Source organism: Takifugu rubripes, chromosome 5 (assembly GCF_901000725.2).
Source record: "Takifugu rubripes chromosome 5, fTakRub1.2, whole genome shotgun sequence".
Taxonomy (NCBI): Eukaryota; Metazoa; Chordata; class Actinopteri; order Tetraodontiformes; family Tetraodontidae; genus Takifugu; species Takifugu rubripes.
In genome coordinates, this window is record NC_042289.1 from 7,821,613 (window position 1) to 7,837,426 (window position 15,814).

The 15,814-nt window shown below is 44.1% G+C and overlaps 4 protein-coding genes across 6 annotated transcripts; 3 read left to right on the forward strand and 1 right to left on the reverse strand.

The window, feature by feature from the left end:
* Window positions 1-190: 190 nt before the first annotated feature.
* Window positions 191-3,482, reverse strand: slc25a17l (solute carrier family 25 member 17-like). Its single transcript, XM_003964631.3, has 9 exons — window positions 3,207-3,482; window positions 3,058-3,118; window positions 2,450-2,516; window positions 2,214-2,368; window positions 2,022-2,138; window positions 1,805-1,950; window positions 1,439-1,534; window positions 1,106-1,185; window positions 191-1,032 (listed from the first exon to the last, which is right to left on the reverse strand). Exons 1-9 carry the CDS (start codon window positions 3,279-3,281, stop codon window positions 885-887), a joined length of 945 nt encoding a protein of 314 aa, XP_003964680.1. The 5' UTR covers window positions 3,282-3,482; the 3' UTR covers window positions 191-884.
* An 844-nt stretch (window positions 3,483-4,326) lies between these two features.
* On the forward strand, window positions 4,327-7,061 carry anks4b (ankyrin repeat and sterile alpha motif domain containing 4B). Its single transcript, XM_003964617.3, has 2 exons — window positions 4,327-4,593; window positions 5,680-7,061. The coding sequence occupies exons 1-2, from the start codon at window positions 4,433-4,435 to the stop codon at window positions 6,794-6,796; spliced, it is 1,278 nt and encodes a 425-aa protein (XP_003964666.1). The 5' UTR covers window positions 4,327-4,432; the 3' UTR covers window positions 6,797-7,061.
* Window positions 7,062-7,374: 313 nt separating this feature from the next.
* Window positions 7,375-11,659, forward strand: LOC101069892 (kelch-like protein 20). 3 transcript variants are annotated; one of them, XM_003964630.3, is made up of 12 exons: window positions 7,375-7,510; window positions 7,871-8,173; window positions 8,253-8,387; window positions 8,455-8,646; window positions 8,898-9,041; window positions 9,244-9,430; window positions 9,586-9,732; window positions 9,812-9,940; window positions 10,170-10,346; window positions 10,427-10,573; window positions 10,650-10,815; window positions 10,987-11,659. In XM_003964630.3, the coding sequence occupies exons 2-12, from the start codon at window positions 7,892-7,894 to the stop codon at window positions 11,141-11,143; spliced, it is 1,863 nt and encodes a 620-aa protein (XP_003964679.2). In that variant the 5' UTR covers window positions 7,375-7,510; window positions 7,871-7,891; the 3' UTR covers window positions 11,144-11,659. The 3 variants fall into 3 exon arrangements, with proteins under 3 accessions (XP_003964679.2, XP_011602254.1, XP_011602255.1); XM_011603952.2 differs by having other exon boundaries at window positions 7,392-7,519; XM_011603953.2 differs by lacking the exon at window positions 7,375-7,510 and adding an exon at window positions 7,555-7,604.
* Window positions 11,660-12,022: 363 nt separating this feature from the next.
* uqcrc2a (ubiquinol-cytochrome c reductase core protein 2a) lies at window positions 12,023-15,679 on the forward strand. The gene is made up of 14 exons (XM_003964616.3): window positions 12,023-12,164; window positions 12,793-12,888; window positions 12,970-13,119; window positions 13,239-13,303; window positions 13,403-13,459; window positions 13,580-13,704; window positions 13,825-13,922; window positions 14,000-14,057; window positions 14,394-14,489; window positions 14,562-14,761; window positions 14,834-14,914; window positions 14,997-15,073; window positions 15,150-15,303; window positions 15,402-15,679. Exons 1-14 carry the CDS (start codon window positions 12,132-12,134, stop codon window positions 15,483-15,485), a joined length of 1,374 nt encoding a protein of 457 aa, XP_003964665.1. The 5' UTR covers window positions 12,023-12,131; the 3' UTR covers window positions 15,486-15,679.
* Window positions 15,680-15,814: the final 135 nt, after the last annotated feature.

A 15,814-nucleotide genomic window follows, 5' to 3' on the forward strand; every position in this document is an offset into this window, starting at 1 on the left:
ATCAGCGGCCGTGTGCCCTTTTTCTATATGTTCCCACCAATAGCTCTAATCTCCGTGGCCGGATGATGATCCTCATAGCCCCTCATTGGCCATCAAAAGACTGACAAACATAGCGCAGTTCCTCTAAAATTGAAAGGTTTTTTTTAAAAAAACATTATATAGATGGATTGTAGCACAAAAATACCACAAGAATTTCTCAAACATTTTTATTTTTGCTTGGTGACAACGATCATTTAACCCAAACCATTTTAACTCACATAATTAGATCAATATTACACGTACAAAACAACAAAATAAATTAGCGTCGAGTATTGCATCAGCAGTTACAGATTATTTTCATGTAAACTGTCAAGACAAAACTATTTAATGACAAGTGGAAGGCAAAAGTTCTGAAGAAAACAGTCGCCAAGTGCCCCTATATGATATAATAAAAACTGCACGTTAACTCGTCTCCGGGTCCTTGTGTTCAATAAACTCATTTGGTCCCTCTTGTTCACTCCTAAACTTGGTCTCCACAAATGAATTAAAGGTCTCTTCTCTTTTCCCATTGGGGTCATTTGGCACAAATGGATCAGTAAAGGGTTATTTTAAAATTGGACACAGCTTTTGTCAAAGTGTGACGCTGATATTTCAGGCAAGCTTGGAAGTGTTTGTAAACGCACCGATCCTCTCTCATTCCCTCATCGATCCTCTCTCATTCCCACACTGATCCTCTCTCATTCCCACACTGATCCTCTCTCATTCCCTCACCGATCCCCTCTCATTCCCGCACCGATCCCCTCTCATTCCCACACCGATCCCCTCTCATTCCCGCACCGATCCCCTCTCATTCCCACACGATCCCCTCTCATTCCCACACCGGGGTTATGGAGCTCACCACATCTTCATGCCTGCAGCTTCCTGTGCAGGCCCATGACTTTGAAGGTGGCCGCGGTGATTTTTTCGTACACCACAAACATGAGGGCAGCGGTCAGAACTGTCTGAAGCAGCTTGGCCTCCAGGCCTTTATACAAACCAAGAGCCCCGTACCTCCTGCAAAACAGCAGTAACACACGTTATCCGGCGGTCCCTGCATCAGGCAGCCTGCTGTCAAAGTCCAACTTACTTAATTCTGTCCATGAGCAGGGAGAAAATGTTCGAGAGGCTCCCGATCAAGCCGCCTTTGCCACCTTTGTACTGGCCGAACTGTGGAGAAACCATAAAACAGGTTGTCTCCTTTCATTCCAAGAGATGTGAATATTCATTTTTTAACCTAAATAACACAAGGTCATATGTTTCTGTTCTACATGAATGAGATAAATAGCCTCATTTACAAGTTATCTTTGCAAATTGCATTGAAAGTCATCTGTTCAGTGAAAAAACACTCAGATCTGCACGGTTGTTATCTATCAGAGGCTTTTTACAGCAGTAAAAACATATCTTTCAGATTGGTCTTTACCCTCAGAATGGTCTGAACCGTCTGAAGAGGATATGTGCTGGTGGCAGCGATGGCCTTGGCGATAGCTCCAATGAGAAAGATCTCAGCTGAGGAAATCTGTAGTAGAAAACAGAGAATCAATCTGGCCTTGAACACAACCCTGATGAGTCCCGACAAGCACTACAACACCATAAAGATGGTGTGCGGACATCACAGTCTGGCTCTTTGGTTATGTATGAGGCAATAATTCCCCAGAACAGAATGGATTTTGATCATTTAAATATCACACAAGACTCTTAAAGTTGAGTCAGCAATGTGTACTGGACCCAACATGGTGGAGATCAGCGCAAACTTATAATCCCCCATTGGCCACTTTTGTCCTCTTACCTTCCGTCCCTCTCTCCCTGCCTTCCTCTTCATGGCCTCGTAGAACATAAACTGCACGGCCGGGTTAAGGACAAGGATGAGAGAAGGTAGCGTGCCGTTCCACAGCGCTCCCACACCTTCATTGGATATAATCTGAGTGAACGCATCTGTACGGGGAAGGACAGAGGAGGGTCACGCTAACAGTAATCAGAAATACAAACTGTCGAGCGTCACACACCAAATATGCCTGTATAGTGGGTCTGATGAAGGTCTTCATTTCTGAACTTGGCCCCCTGGAGCTTCAGTCGAGTGTTGACCACCCACATGGGAGTAGTGAGGATCACGTTCACGGCCCCTTCATGGACAACGCTTGGTTAACTGTACTGATTCCTTTTTACAGGATCCACATGGAGTTATTCCGCACACAAACCTGATACAATCCCAATTAGCAGATCTTTGCTGGGTCTGGACCCATTTGGACCAGATATCATCAGCTTTTTCAGTGTGTTGAAGGTGTAGAAGTAGACAAAGTTGGAGCAACAAAGGCTGGAGATGACGGGCAACCAGCCTCTGTACAGAGACAGACTGACACATTTGGGTCAATAGAGTTAATAACAATTTATTGGCAGCATGGCTGCATTTTTGTGAGAGCAAAACTATACTTACAGGCCTTCTTCCTTTGCTATCTCAGCCAGAATGACGGGTGTAGTTTTAGATTTCCGCTTCTCATCCACTTAAAAAGAAAGAAAACAATTCATAAACTTTGACCAAGTGTCCTGAACTAGGTGAAAGGGCAACCCACCTAATCCTAGAGTTAATGCTTCGGTTAGAAAAATAGCCCCGTGTAGATAAAATGTAGCTGTATCACGATGTACCTGGCCAGCTGCTGAATAACAAACCTGTTATAAAGGGATAATAGAGGCAAATAGACTGGTCAGGACTGTAAATCTAAATCTGATCAAAGTTAAATGAATGGGACAGAAAAGTGACAGATTATAATGGAATGGGAGCATTGGGGACTATTTACGAGAGAAAGATGGACTGAACTAGTATGCTGAGGTAGATATAATAACAATAAATACACAGAGTTTTAGTAAAATTGCACGTGTGCACTTTTACACGGTAAAGTTCTTGGTTAAAACGTGATTTAAACTTTTAAAGTCCTTTTTCAACATTGTAGTAGTCTTTTACGTGTCTGTAAGTGACGGCAAAGCATCCTAAAGTGGAAGTTTTAAGCAGCTGTAATCAGTTAAACTCCGAGAGCTCCAGCTCACCCTGCAGCCTGCTTTTGGCCGTCTCCAGAGGGAAGAAGACGGTCATAGCTGTCACACTCCCCTGACGGAAAACAACCAAATCACTATTTTAAGAAAAACACAAACAAGTGGCCCGCAGGTTGCGGGCTTCCCATGTTATCCGTACTCACCACAGCACCTGCCACAGCATGAACCAGAGTCTCGTACGACAGGAGGCTGACAGCCGAGCCATTGTTACCGGACATTCCTGCAGCGCCTGGAGCAGCCGGACTACCCGGAAATGAGCGAACCCAGGGGGGACAGATGGAGCTCGGTGTGACTCGTCGGTGTGGGACCGATTATGCGAAGGAGATAAACATCGACTCGTCCAAAAACTGTCAAAGGGAGGAAAGAAAGTTGTTTTAAATCAATTCTGAAATGCCGAGCGAGGCTCCTCCCACTCTCCGCTCATTGGCCGAGCAGGAACTTTCTTCTTCGTCCCTTTTTAGTGAAAACGCGCTTCTTGATTTTCTTCTTCGTCGATTGCTTCTTTATTGCGTTGCAGCCGCTCATTGACGCGAAGAATGCGGCGCCAGATAGAACTGTCAATGTTATCCGAATTACATACTGTAAAGGTTTAAGCATTAATCGTTTTTGAAGACATTACATTTTAGGGGTTTAAACAAGCAAACAAAACAAAGAATGCGGAAGATTATTTCAACCAGTCAGTTGACAAATTATTTTTACAAAATTACAAAGAAGTAATATGCAAATATGACTACTGTGGTTATATACAATAAAGAGTGCTGCATATGTAAAATGTAATCAAACTAGTTCCAAAAGCAGACCTTTACCCACAGCCTATAAACTTACCATAAGTCTACCATAAGTAACTTTAAGTCTACCATAAAGTTACCATATTCCCTGAAACTGTTTGTACTTTAATCATGTCTTATCTTGTAGAATATTTAATTTACTATTTATGCACAATGTACCATGTAATTCCAATTTTAATGGAAATTATATGGGCATAACACATAATATTGTAAGGTTATTTTCCCTGCAAAATCCAATTTAATACAACTAATGTGACATTGAAACTAAGAGCAAACACTACAAGACCTCGTTTTGGAATGTCTCAGACAAAAAAAAAATATGGGGGAGCCTCAAATTTGTGCACATGACCATGCTTTTATTACATAGGCCTACTCTGTATCGTAGCTACGAGTAAATTGTGCTGTTTCCAGCAGTGGACCGGACTTTGCCTTTGTTTTATGGCTCTGAGCTGCTGATACGTCAACACCCAGTGATCACAGTGTTTGCTCGAATCTGCTTTCGTGTCAGTTCTGCAAGTGATGAATGGTGTAGGGGAAGTGAAGCAAAGAGGAAGATCTTTTTAAATCTTTTCTTTTTAGAGATGACTCGATACCACAAAGCAGCAATTGATGGATACTTGGACCTCCTGAAAGAGGCCACAAGGAAGGACCTGAACACCCCAGATGAGGACGGCATGACTCCCACTTTACTGGCTGCTTTCCACGGACACATCGATGCCCTCCAGCTTATATGCAGCAGAGAGTAAGCTTAATAAGCTCTACATAATTTTTAAATGATAAGTGCTTAAAAGCTGAAATCATTCATCATTAAGCATGTGTCATTTTAAGATTAAGATTAAGATGTACTTTATTCATCCCCGTAGGGAAATTGAATTGAATTTTATGACATTTAGTGAAATGTTCTATTGTTTGTAAAAAATACACTAATTCAAGGTGTAATGGCCAATTGAATCCAGCCTACTGTATATTTTAGAATATAGTGTTAAACACTAACAAGTGAAACCAATTGTGTCAGGGCAACTATGTTATGTCACCATTTTATGATTGGAGAAAAGAACATTTGTTATATAGTTGTAGAATTGTGGGTATTGGTTTATAGGTCAATCATGTAACTAAAGTACAACTATTGAGATTTTTGTGTCCTTAGAGCTGAGCCAAATGTGTAATGAACCAAAGATTCATACCTCACAACAAAAAGCCCTTTATCTACTCCCACCACCCTCTCATTAGTCCCTCATTCACCACAACAAAAGAAAGGCTGCTAGCAGAAAATCTTGACAGTAAACCTAGTTTCAGAATGGATTTCTGTTGAATATTTAGCACAATGTATGTTATTCCTTTGTGCTTTTTGCATTTCTGGTATCAAAAGGGATTTATGACTAGTTGGTCCAGGAATGAGGCAATTAAGACTTTTATGAGAGCCACACTAGAGCGAGCTGTTGGAGGACTTTAATTCTTAATAGTTTACTGATTATCTCATCTGAATTCAGAAATAAGAGACATATTAGATAACAATGTAATTTACTTTAACCCGCATATGATTAAAATAGCTGCTGAGTAAAGTGAAGTGAGATAAAGTGAAAATGAACCATGGATGTGATGTAAATGTAGCAGGAGCCCCAGCAATTAGAAAAAAGAACCAACAGTAAATCAGAGTCTTTTCAGGTTCGAGCGTTTGAATATTCTGACGATTTAGCTTTTTATCAAGTAAAGTACTATTTCCCCATCTATTGCAAGGGCACATTTATTGTTTTATAGTGTCTTTTTTCTTTTTTAAAGTTGTATATTTAATTAAAATTAAATAAATGTTTTTTCTTGTGTCGTGCAGAGGTGATCCCAACAAAAGTGACATCTGGGGCAATACACCTTTACATCACGCTGCATCTAATGGCCACATGCACATCCTCAGCTTCTTGGTTAACTTCGGTGCTAATATTTTTGCACTGGACAATGAATTCCACACAGCCATGGATGTTGCCGCTTCTCAGGACCGCATGGACTGCGTGCGTTTCCTTGACGCAGCTGCCTCACAGCAGACCAACCAAAACGCCAAGAAGGTCGCCATGCAGAAGAAGGAGGCGGTTAAGGAAGCAGAGAAGCGTGTGAAGCTATGTGAGAAGGTGAAGAAGAAACACCAGAGCAGGATGGATAAAATGCAACGTGGGCCCGTTACAGAGGCTAATGGTGCAGCAACGTTCTCAAATGGTGGCTCTGTGACTGGTTCCAGTCAGTTCTCTAAGCTCATTGCTGCAGAAAAATCTGGGTCTCTCTCAGCCAAGGTTAAAGGAACACTCCAGAGGAAACTTGGGAAGAAAGATAAAGGCACACTACAAAGTTCAGGAGGGGACAGTAATGTTATTTTTCTCAAACAAGAAACTGGAGCGTCTGAAAAGCCCGAGTTTCTGGATGTCTTTCATGAACAGGATGAAACGTTAGAAAATGATGTGACAGAGAACTTTGAAGAGGACGATGATGAAGACGAACTGGCCCAAGGTAAACAGTCCATCTTCAACCGTCCTGGCCTTGGTGGGCTAATTTTCATGAAGAAGATGGGAATGGACTCAGATGATACCCCAATGGCAAACACAGAGAGTCTCGGCTATCTTGTTCAAAATGAACTGTCTATTGAGGAAGATGATGCTGTTGGCTTTGAGGAGATTGGTGACACTGATCTTCCCTGGCACCAGGAAGATCTGGGTCTGGATGATGATGAAGATGATGATAGCTCTCCCTTGGATGTGTTCTTGTCCGCCATCTCTTTGCCAGAGTTTGAGCTATCATTCAGCAAAGAACACATGGACATGGAGGCGCTTATGCTGTGCAGTGATGAGGACCTGAAGAGCATTCGCATCCAACTTGGACCCCGAAAGAAGATCTTGGAGGCTGTTGCTCGCAGGAGAAATACCTTGGAGAACCCAGGCATGATTAAAGACAGCTCTTTATGATTTTATGGAAGCAAAATTAGCTGCACTGTCCATGACCATGACTAACAGTCCATATATATAAATCGATAATGTGACTATCAATCTGATATAGTCAGTCTATAACTGCACTGTGTACTCAAAAGCAAGAGTGAATTTGGTTACTGGTGCCAGTATTTCTTGCCATAAATATGATTTCAGGCTCATAGTTTGATTATGCTGTTTTCGGGTGTAATTATTTTGACTGTTGAGAATATCACTGTATGAAAAAAGGAATAAAATGTGTATAAAATAAGTTTATGTTTGAAGTTTAGATGGGGTCTGAATGATCTTGTCCACGAGTGCGTTTAATATGCAACATAATCTACAGCTGAGAACACATGTTGGGTTGCTATAATGGAACTAAAGTAGATTTAGTGTTCAGAGCAACAAAAAAAAACCTCCATGAGGGTATACAGATGATTTAGTGTTATTAATTATTTAATATTATATCATTTAATCTATTTAAGAGGGAGAGAGAAGGAGAGCGAGCGAGCGAAAGAGGAGGAGAGTCCCAAGTTAGATTGAACTAGCCATCGAAGCGAAACCGGAAGTGTGTGGCAGGGAACTTTCTTGCTCGTCGCAGCGTCGATGGGAGGAACTTCCGGTGGGAGGAATCGCTCGAACGGCTGCTGCTCATTACCGTTTAACGCTTGAGTGGAAGTGGAGGATCGAGTTAGTCACGATTATGCCATTAAGGTAATATAGGTCAGTGTTTTAACGATACTTGTTTGTAGAGCCTTTGTGTTATGATCTTCTTAATATTATTCTGATTTGAAAGGGGTTTCAAAAGGTATTGTTTTGGCGGCGAAGCCACTGAATAATAGCTAAGCCTCATTAGTGAGCTAAATCTCAGCCTCTGGTTCCGCCCAGTAACTCTCACGACTGTTACACTTTCAAATTAACGCTATCGGGAATACCTTATCAAAACCTACTCTGACTCTTTTGTATTTGGGCCATTATTACCAGAAGTCGGTGCATTTTATGTTGTCAAATGGTCCAAACTGGTTTGTGTGTTTTGTTTTCTGCTTGTTTGTTTCATGTCTATTAACTTTCCAGCGTTGCCTAGCAAAGGGAGACATGGCTGAAGTGATCGCAGTCAACGCCGGGCTGGCTTTGCCTCCCACCATGAACGGCACATTGCCGATAGAAGAGGACGTCGGAGTCGCTCCTGCCGCTGTGTCAGTCCCTCAGACGAGCGAGGACTACCTGTTTGTGGAAGCCAGACACCCCAGTACTGTTCTGCAGGGCCTCAATAGCCTCCGGCTCAACAACGCCTTCTGTGACGTCACCCTGTGTTGCGGGGGACAGGAGTTCCCTTGTCATCGCATTGTTTTGGCTTCCTTTAGCTCCTATTTCCAGGTGAATCTTGAAGAGATTGCCACAAGGTTCATAAGTTGGAGAATAATGTAAACCTAACGCGACTCGTGCCTCCTCCTAGGCCATGTTCTCCACTGACCTGATTGAGTCGAAACAAGAGCGAGTTGCCATCAATGGAGTCGAGCCTCAGATGATAGGCATGCTTGTGAGCTACGCCTACACATCTGAGGTCTACATCTCCAAGGCAAATGTGCAGGTAAGGCATCTCGTTGCCTTTTTGCCCTTTTTGAAGCGTGCATAAACTTGCTTTATGTGTGCCACAGGCCCTTCTGGCAGCAGCCAACCTGTTGGACGTGATGGCGGTACGAGAGGCCTGCTGTCGTTTTATGGAGCGTCAGATGGATGAGATGAACTGTGTGGGGATCCATTGCTTCGCTGAGGCCCATTCCTGTAAGGTGCTGGAAAAACGCAGTATGGAATACATTCTTGAGCACTTCGGCGGTGTTCATAAACAGGTAGCAAACTGATGCAGCCTCATGTGTTTTGAAGATTAGCTGTCAAAAACAAGAATATAGACATGTGTCCTAATAATAATCTTGTACTGTTGTATTGTACTATTATCCCAGAGGTTTATCAGACCTGAGTGTGTTGCTTGTTTTGTGTATGACGTGGTTTAAAGATGGCGTGACTGTCATCGGTTACACCTGCAATATGTCTACATGTGTTTGACAAAGTTGGCGCTGATGTCTTTTTGTTTACCCACCAGGAGGAGTTTTTGTCTCTGTGTGTGGACAAGCTGACTGAAATCCTCGCCAGTGACTTCCTCAATGCGTCAAAAGAGGAGATGGTGTTTGAGGCCGCAATGTTGTGGCTGAATAAATGCCCCTCCCGTAAACAAAGCTTTGAAAAGGTTAGATTTTACATTTTAATTTAGTGTCGCTTTATGTAAAGAACTGTGTCTTTTTTATGTACTGCGTGCTGCTGCATTATTGTCCAGAGCTGTTTGTGGATCAAAAAGGCTGAAACAGTCTTGTCCTAATTAATACATTTAGAATTTGATCGATGGTGGCAGTTTTTATTAAATTATTACCTATACAAACCGTTTCTCCAAGGTGCTCGAGCATATCAGACTGCCTCTCATCAGCCCATATTACCTCCACGATGTGATTGAATCTCTGGATGTGGTGAAGGAGAATCCAGGCTGCCAGAAGCTCATCTCAGAGGCTAAGGACTACCTTCTGCTAAAGGATCGTCGTGGAGAACTTTATTGCCCCAGAGCGAGGCCGCGCAGGTCCACAGGTAAACACAACTGTGCAATAACATTTTATTAGTTTGTGCGCTCAATAGACTGATTATTTAAAGCAGTCAATCATTATTTGCCACCTCACACTAAAAGCCAACATCTATTGGCTCACTCCTGCTCTTTTCCCCCACTTCTGTTACCATGGCAACAGCCACAGCTGAAGTGATCGTGACGGTAGGAGGAGAGGATGATAAGGTGGTGCTGCGCAGCGTGGAGAGCTTTAATCCTGTGACGAATCAGTGGAAAAACCTGGCGTGCCTGCCTTTTGCTGTGAGCAAGCATGGACTGGTGGTGTCGGGTGAGAGATGAGCACCGACTGGCTTACGTTCCTCCTGATTTACAATTTGGGTTCACCAATTTCCCCTCTTCCTTTCCAGATTCCACTCTATATTTGGCAGGAGGAGAGTTTCCTGACGGCTCGGCCAGCAGGGAGATGTGGCGTTACGACCCCTGCTTCGACTCCTGGACCGAGATGGCGCCGATGAATGTGGCTCGCTCAGAGTTGGGTGAGCAGGTCTCAACCCTTTTCTTCAGCCATCGATAGATCATTATATTTTCTAATAATTTCACTTACATTGTTGTCGGGCAGTCTTTAAAATATAAACTGACTGGACTCATGTTCAGTTAACAAACTTAAGTATTATCAGATTAAAGCTGGAGGGGACTAAAACCTTATTATAAACTAGCTGGCAGGCTGTGAAAATGCTAAATGTCTTCAGCGTTGTCTCTCTTCAGGTCTGGTGATGCTGGATGGTTTTGTGTACGCCGTCGGTGGTTGGGAGGGACGCTCTCGTCTTGACTCGGTGGAGTGCTACAACCCTCACACCAACTTGTGGCAGTTTACAGAGTCGTACAAGATGGCCGTCACCAGTCCTGCTGTTGTGGCCCTGGACGGGCTGCTCTATGTGACTGGTAGGAAATGCTGTTGCCTTTTTCCTACGGCCCGTGTTGACATATTTCTTATTTTGATTTTATTTTTCATTTCCTGGAAGGCGGAGCAGTTTTGGAGGATGGTGACGGCACCGACCTCGCGCAGGTATACAACCCTAAAAGCGGAGCATGGACTGAGCTAGCCCCCATGCAGATCGCTCGTTCCGGCTCCGCCGCTTGCACACTCAAGGGAAAGATTTATGTCATAGGTGAATACTGCATGCGACCACACACAAATGGTCCAATAAAGCAGGTCGAGATGATCGTGAATGTTTGCTGCCACAGGGGGGTGGCACGCCTCAACAGAGAACACGGATAAAGTGGAGTGCTACGATCCAATAACCAACCAGTGGACCATGTGTGCCCCCATGAAGGAACGGCGCTACCGGCCTGGCGCTGCTGTGGTGGATGGGAAGATTTATGTCCTGGGAGGAGAAGAAGGTTGGGACAGGTGAGAGAGTAATCTGTGCCACCTTTTTTAGACCACAGGTACAGTTTGGCTTATAGAGCGGTATCTTACTTTTGCTTTCATTTTCTGTAGCGTTACCATAGCAGAAATTACACTTGTATAACAAATGAGACATCCTGAGTTCATGGATATGTACTTTCCCATCTGTTTTAGGTATCATGACACTATAGAGAGGTACTGCGAGGACACCGACACGTGGGAGATTGTCAGCGAAATGACCACCAGTCGAAGCTGGCTGAGCTGTGTGTCGCTACAGCTGAGGAAAGACATCCACATGGGCAGCTGTAACGGAACGCCAAGTGACAGCTGAGCCAGGGAGTCGGAGAGACGCCCATCTTTCCAGGTTATCGTTCCGAACCCTCAAAGAGACAGGGGTCTACAAAGCTTGTGGAGAACCACTGCCCTTTTATGTGGTAACAAAGGACACATGTGTGATTCTTCATCTGTGACTCAGCAGTTTGAACTTTTTCTCTATGTGCTGCATATGTTTCCGGTTTTGATATGTGGACATCTTAAAGGTGAAGATTTTCCTAGCAGACTATTTTTGTATAATTGTTCTGTGGTGTATTTATTGAACTGTCATTCGCTGTGAGATTTAAAATATTTAACGCACCAGTCTTAAGATGCTATGTGAGCCAAAGGTGCGTATTTAAGCTGGTGAATGATTGTCTTGGCTACTCGTAACATTTTGATTATATTTTTATAATGTAGTGTATTAAAATGCATTTTGGTGACTATTAAATTCAGTTGTTTTGTAATAAATGTTTAAGTCTAAAATGTGAAAACTGTATGTTAACTTTGCTGTAATGTTAAAGCCCTTCAGCACATTTGATTGTTTGCCTTATGTATATAAAAACTATAAAAATACAGCACACAAAAGACATTTAAAGAAAATTCATGAGTAGATGTGTATCTCAGTTTTTTGGAAGGAATTTATCTTTGGAATGATTCTGCCAATTAATACATAAACCTGTATTGTCTGTTAATTATGACCATTAAAATTAGGATTATATTTGGCGGTTCAAATGTCTATCAAATGAAATATCTAAAAATACTACATATCACCATGACATTCTAAATAACTGAGATACAGGTTATTAAAGTGGTTTAACAAAAATAAACGTTCTCGTCTTATTTATTTGATTACTTTTTCTGATCTTTTCAGCGATTGGTTGTTTAACTTCCGGCTTTGCTCCAGCTGTTTGCTCCGGTGGATTGTGGGTAACAAAAAAATCCGCCCTCCGCGCGATCCTTCCTAGGAGCGGCTGAAGGAGAATCCGGACAGGGTCATTTGAACCATGAGAGGACTCCGGTCTTTTAACTGTCTCCCAGTGAGTTCTGGGATCGTCTCAAATTTGTTGGATGTGTGTTGCGGGCACGACGTAAATGCTGACTTCCGAGATTGTCTGGAAGGGTGAAAGAGCATTTAATCGTAGTTAGCTTCTTGGCTAACTTACACGTTAGCACAGCCGGCTAGCTAATTCTGGCTCCCATGACCGTGTGGCTGTCACCGCCACAAATCACTGTTGTTGTGATGTGGGTTTAAAACGCCCGATTTCACCATGGATAATGTCCAACAACCTTCTTTTGTAGCACATTGGTGTAATTGTTGCTCTGCTTGACAACATTTGAAGGTCACCTGAGTTTGTAGATTGAGATATGTCGGGACGGTGTTAACAGTCTTGGCTGTGTTACACTGTTTGCCTTGTTTTTATTGCTGTTTGAATTATACACATCTTAAGTAACTTACGTGCAGCAATTTGGTTTTCTTTGATAAAATAAGTTACTTGAGAACACGTTACTGCTGATGCATTCACCGCAGGTCATGACAGCTGCCGTGCATAAAATAAATACATTATACCATGACCTATGCCTACTTAGGTTTATTTCTTGTCAACACCAGGATTGAAAGCACTGTTTAAAATAAAAGTAAGTATAAAATATTATCACTTCCTGCAGAGACGTTGCTATGCTGCTGCCAGAAGGAGCCAAGATCTGACTGTACCCCTTGCTGGACACAAAACAGTGGCACCTTTCCCTCCCCAAAATGTCCAAGTAAGTGCCTGTAAAGAATCGTGTTCGTATGTGGCTTATTTAGATTTGTTTGCACATACTTTCTTTTTCCAACTTCTTCAGGTGTCCAAGCTTCCGAATGGTCTGGTGGTTGCCTCTTTGGAGAACTATTCCCCCCTGTCCAGGGTTGGTGTGTTCGTGAAAGCAGGTAGTCGTTATGAGACGGCTGAAAACCAGGGCGTCTCTCACGTGCTGCGACTTGCAGCAAACCTGGTAATTAGCTCACACGCCAAATCATCAACTCCTGCTTTAAATCTTATGTTGGTTCTCAAGTGAGACTTTATCCAAATAGAGGAGAAGATAAGTCATCTTTCTGAAACGCTTGATTTTAGACTACCAAAGGTGCGTCCGCCTTCAAGATCTGCCGTGGCGTGGAAGCTCTCGGGGGCAGCCTGACGTGAGTCAACGTACTTGCACAAACTATTGAAACTGCGAGGCAAAACCGCTGTTAGAGTGTAATTAGTTGCTATGAGCCAATTGTGTGTTTTACCTGCAGCGTGACGTCCACGAGGGAGACCATGGTGTACACCGTAGACTGCTTGAGAGAGCATCTGTGAGTGCTGCCATCTTCATATTTGATTGACTTCATATAGATCGTATAGATTCCAGCTTGCAGGATTCTGCGTCAATGCTTCGGTCCATAAGTGGGTGATTGTGTGTCCTGTCCGTTCAGCGACTCTTTAACGGAGTATTTGGGCGACGTGAGCACAGCTCAGGAGTTCCGTCCATGGGAAGTGAGCGAACTGGTGTCCAGGGTGAAGATAGACAAGGCGGTGGCCCAGCAGTGTCCTCAGACAGGTTAGAAACCGAAAATACAGGATTCCGGCACGTGTGAAACGTGCACGTGATGAACCCCTACTGTGTGTGTATTCATCAGTTCTGCTGCTGATTCATGTTCCTGAATCGTTTGTCCTGCAGGAGTATTTGAGAAGTTGCACGAGGCGGCATACAAGAACGCCCTGTCCAACTCTCTGTACTGTCCTGACCACATGGTCGGTCACATTTCTGCTAACCAGGTACGGGGTTCAAGTCTGGTGCTGGTGGATGTGCTTGTTTGAGTGTAGCTCTCAATCACCTCTCCTCCTCCTCATAGCTGCAGTCATTCGTTGAGGACAATTTCATCTCTGGCAGGATGGCTCTTGTGGGCATAGGTGAGTGTCCTCCGGCTGTGTCTCACTGTCGAGCTCTTCACGTCGCGCTCCATTTTGCTAACGATTGTGTGAATTCTGACTTGGGCTCATCGATGGAACTGTAATCTGCGTGCACACGCTTGTTTAATATTTGCCCTGGCTCGTGCTCTGAGACCGGAGGTCAATAGTGAGTCTCCAGCAGCTGCGATGGCTTTGCTACGTGTTGAACATGTGATGTAGCGGCGAGTTCAGACTTGCCCGAATGAATATAAACGTTGGTATTCTGTGGGTTGTTTATTTTCAGCCGGGTGGGGGAGATTACAGTTAATGAGGACGCCGTGTGATTTACGTCTCCAGGTGTAAAACACTCTGTCTTGAGGCAAGTTGGCGAGGGGCTCCTGAGCGTCCGAAGCGGTGCTGCCACGCCCGCGGACAAGGCTGTGTATCGCGGAGGTAAAGCTCGACGATGCATCTGTAGACGGAGCACCGCTTTTTTGTTAACGTGGTTTGTGCGTTTGCCCTCAGGTGAGTTGCGAGTCCACACTAACGACGACCTGGTCCACGCGCTGATCGCCAGCGAAGGCGCCGCCAACGGCAGCGCACAGGCTAATGCCTTTAGCGTGTTGCAGAGGATCCTGGGATCTGGGCCACGGGTGAAGCGAGGCTCCAACATCACCAGTAAATTGTGCCAGGGTGTCGCCAAAGCTACCGCAGACCCTTTTGATGTATGTAAAAGAAAAAAGTAAAGAACCAAAAGTGAGGTTGTTTTTCTGAATGCGACCGAACCTGCCTTTCAGGCCACAGCCTTCAGTTTGTCGTACTCGGACTCCGGCCTGTTCGGGATCTACACCGTCACACAGGCTGGCTCCGCAAGAGAGGTGATAAAGGGGTCACGTGACCACACACAGCCCTGCTCAAGTCTTTAGTTCACCGAGCTTACGCTGTTCCCCCCCCGCGTAGGTGATCAACGCGGCCGTGGCTCAGGTGAGAGGCGTGGCCGAGGGCAACGTGTCTGAGGCCGACGTCACCGCAGCAAAGTGAGTTGACCGGAGCCGCCATGGTGCAGGTCTACAAAGGTCTTCAAACTTACCTGCCGGTTTCTTCTGCCTATAGGAACCAGGTGAAAACCGAGTACCTGATGCTGATGGAAAACTCTGAGGTCATGTTAGAGGAAGTGGGCGCTCAGGCTCTGGCCGCCGCCGCTTACCAGCAACCGGACGCCGTTCTGCAGGCTGTAGATGCCGTCACCCTGGATAATGTCGTCAAGGTAACGAGAAGATGACGACATTTACATCTATACGCTTTTTTTTTACATCAGAGATGCGAAGAGAGGGGATTTATTAAGAGTCTGTCTTTCATTTACAGGCTGCAAAGACATTTGTGGATGGGAAGAAGACCATGGCAGCTCTTGGGCACCATACGAATACCCCATTCGTTGATGAAATATGAAAATGTCTTTTTAAAAAAAAAAAAAAAATGATGATGATGAAGACGATGTCCTCAAAACCAGAGCAACCTGCAATTTGAAACGAACAATTTCCTTCCGCCCCACAGCAACAAGGAGAACGGGGGATGCAGTCCATCCCTTGGGCTGTTGTCCGTTTAAGTGTATATCTGTGTAAATTAAAGTGATTACAAGAATATCATCTGCTACCGCTTGTTGTCGTAGTTTTAGCACGATATAGTTCCACTCATCAGCCAATAGGGGGACCCAAAAGCACAAGGAATTAAAGGTTTTGCTTAATATTGATGGGACTAAATATAGGCAGAGGTGAGTG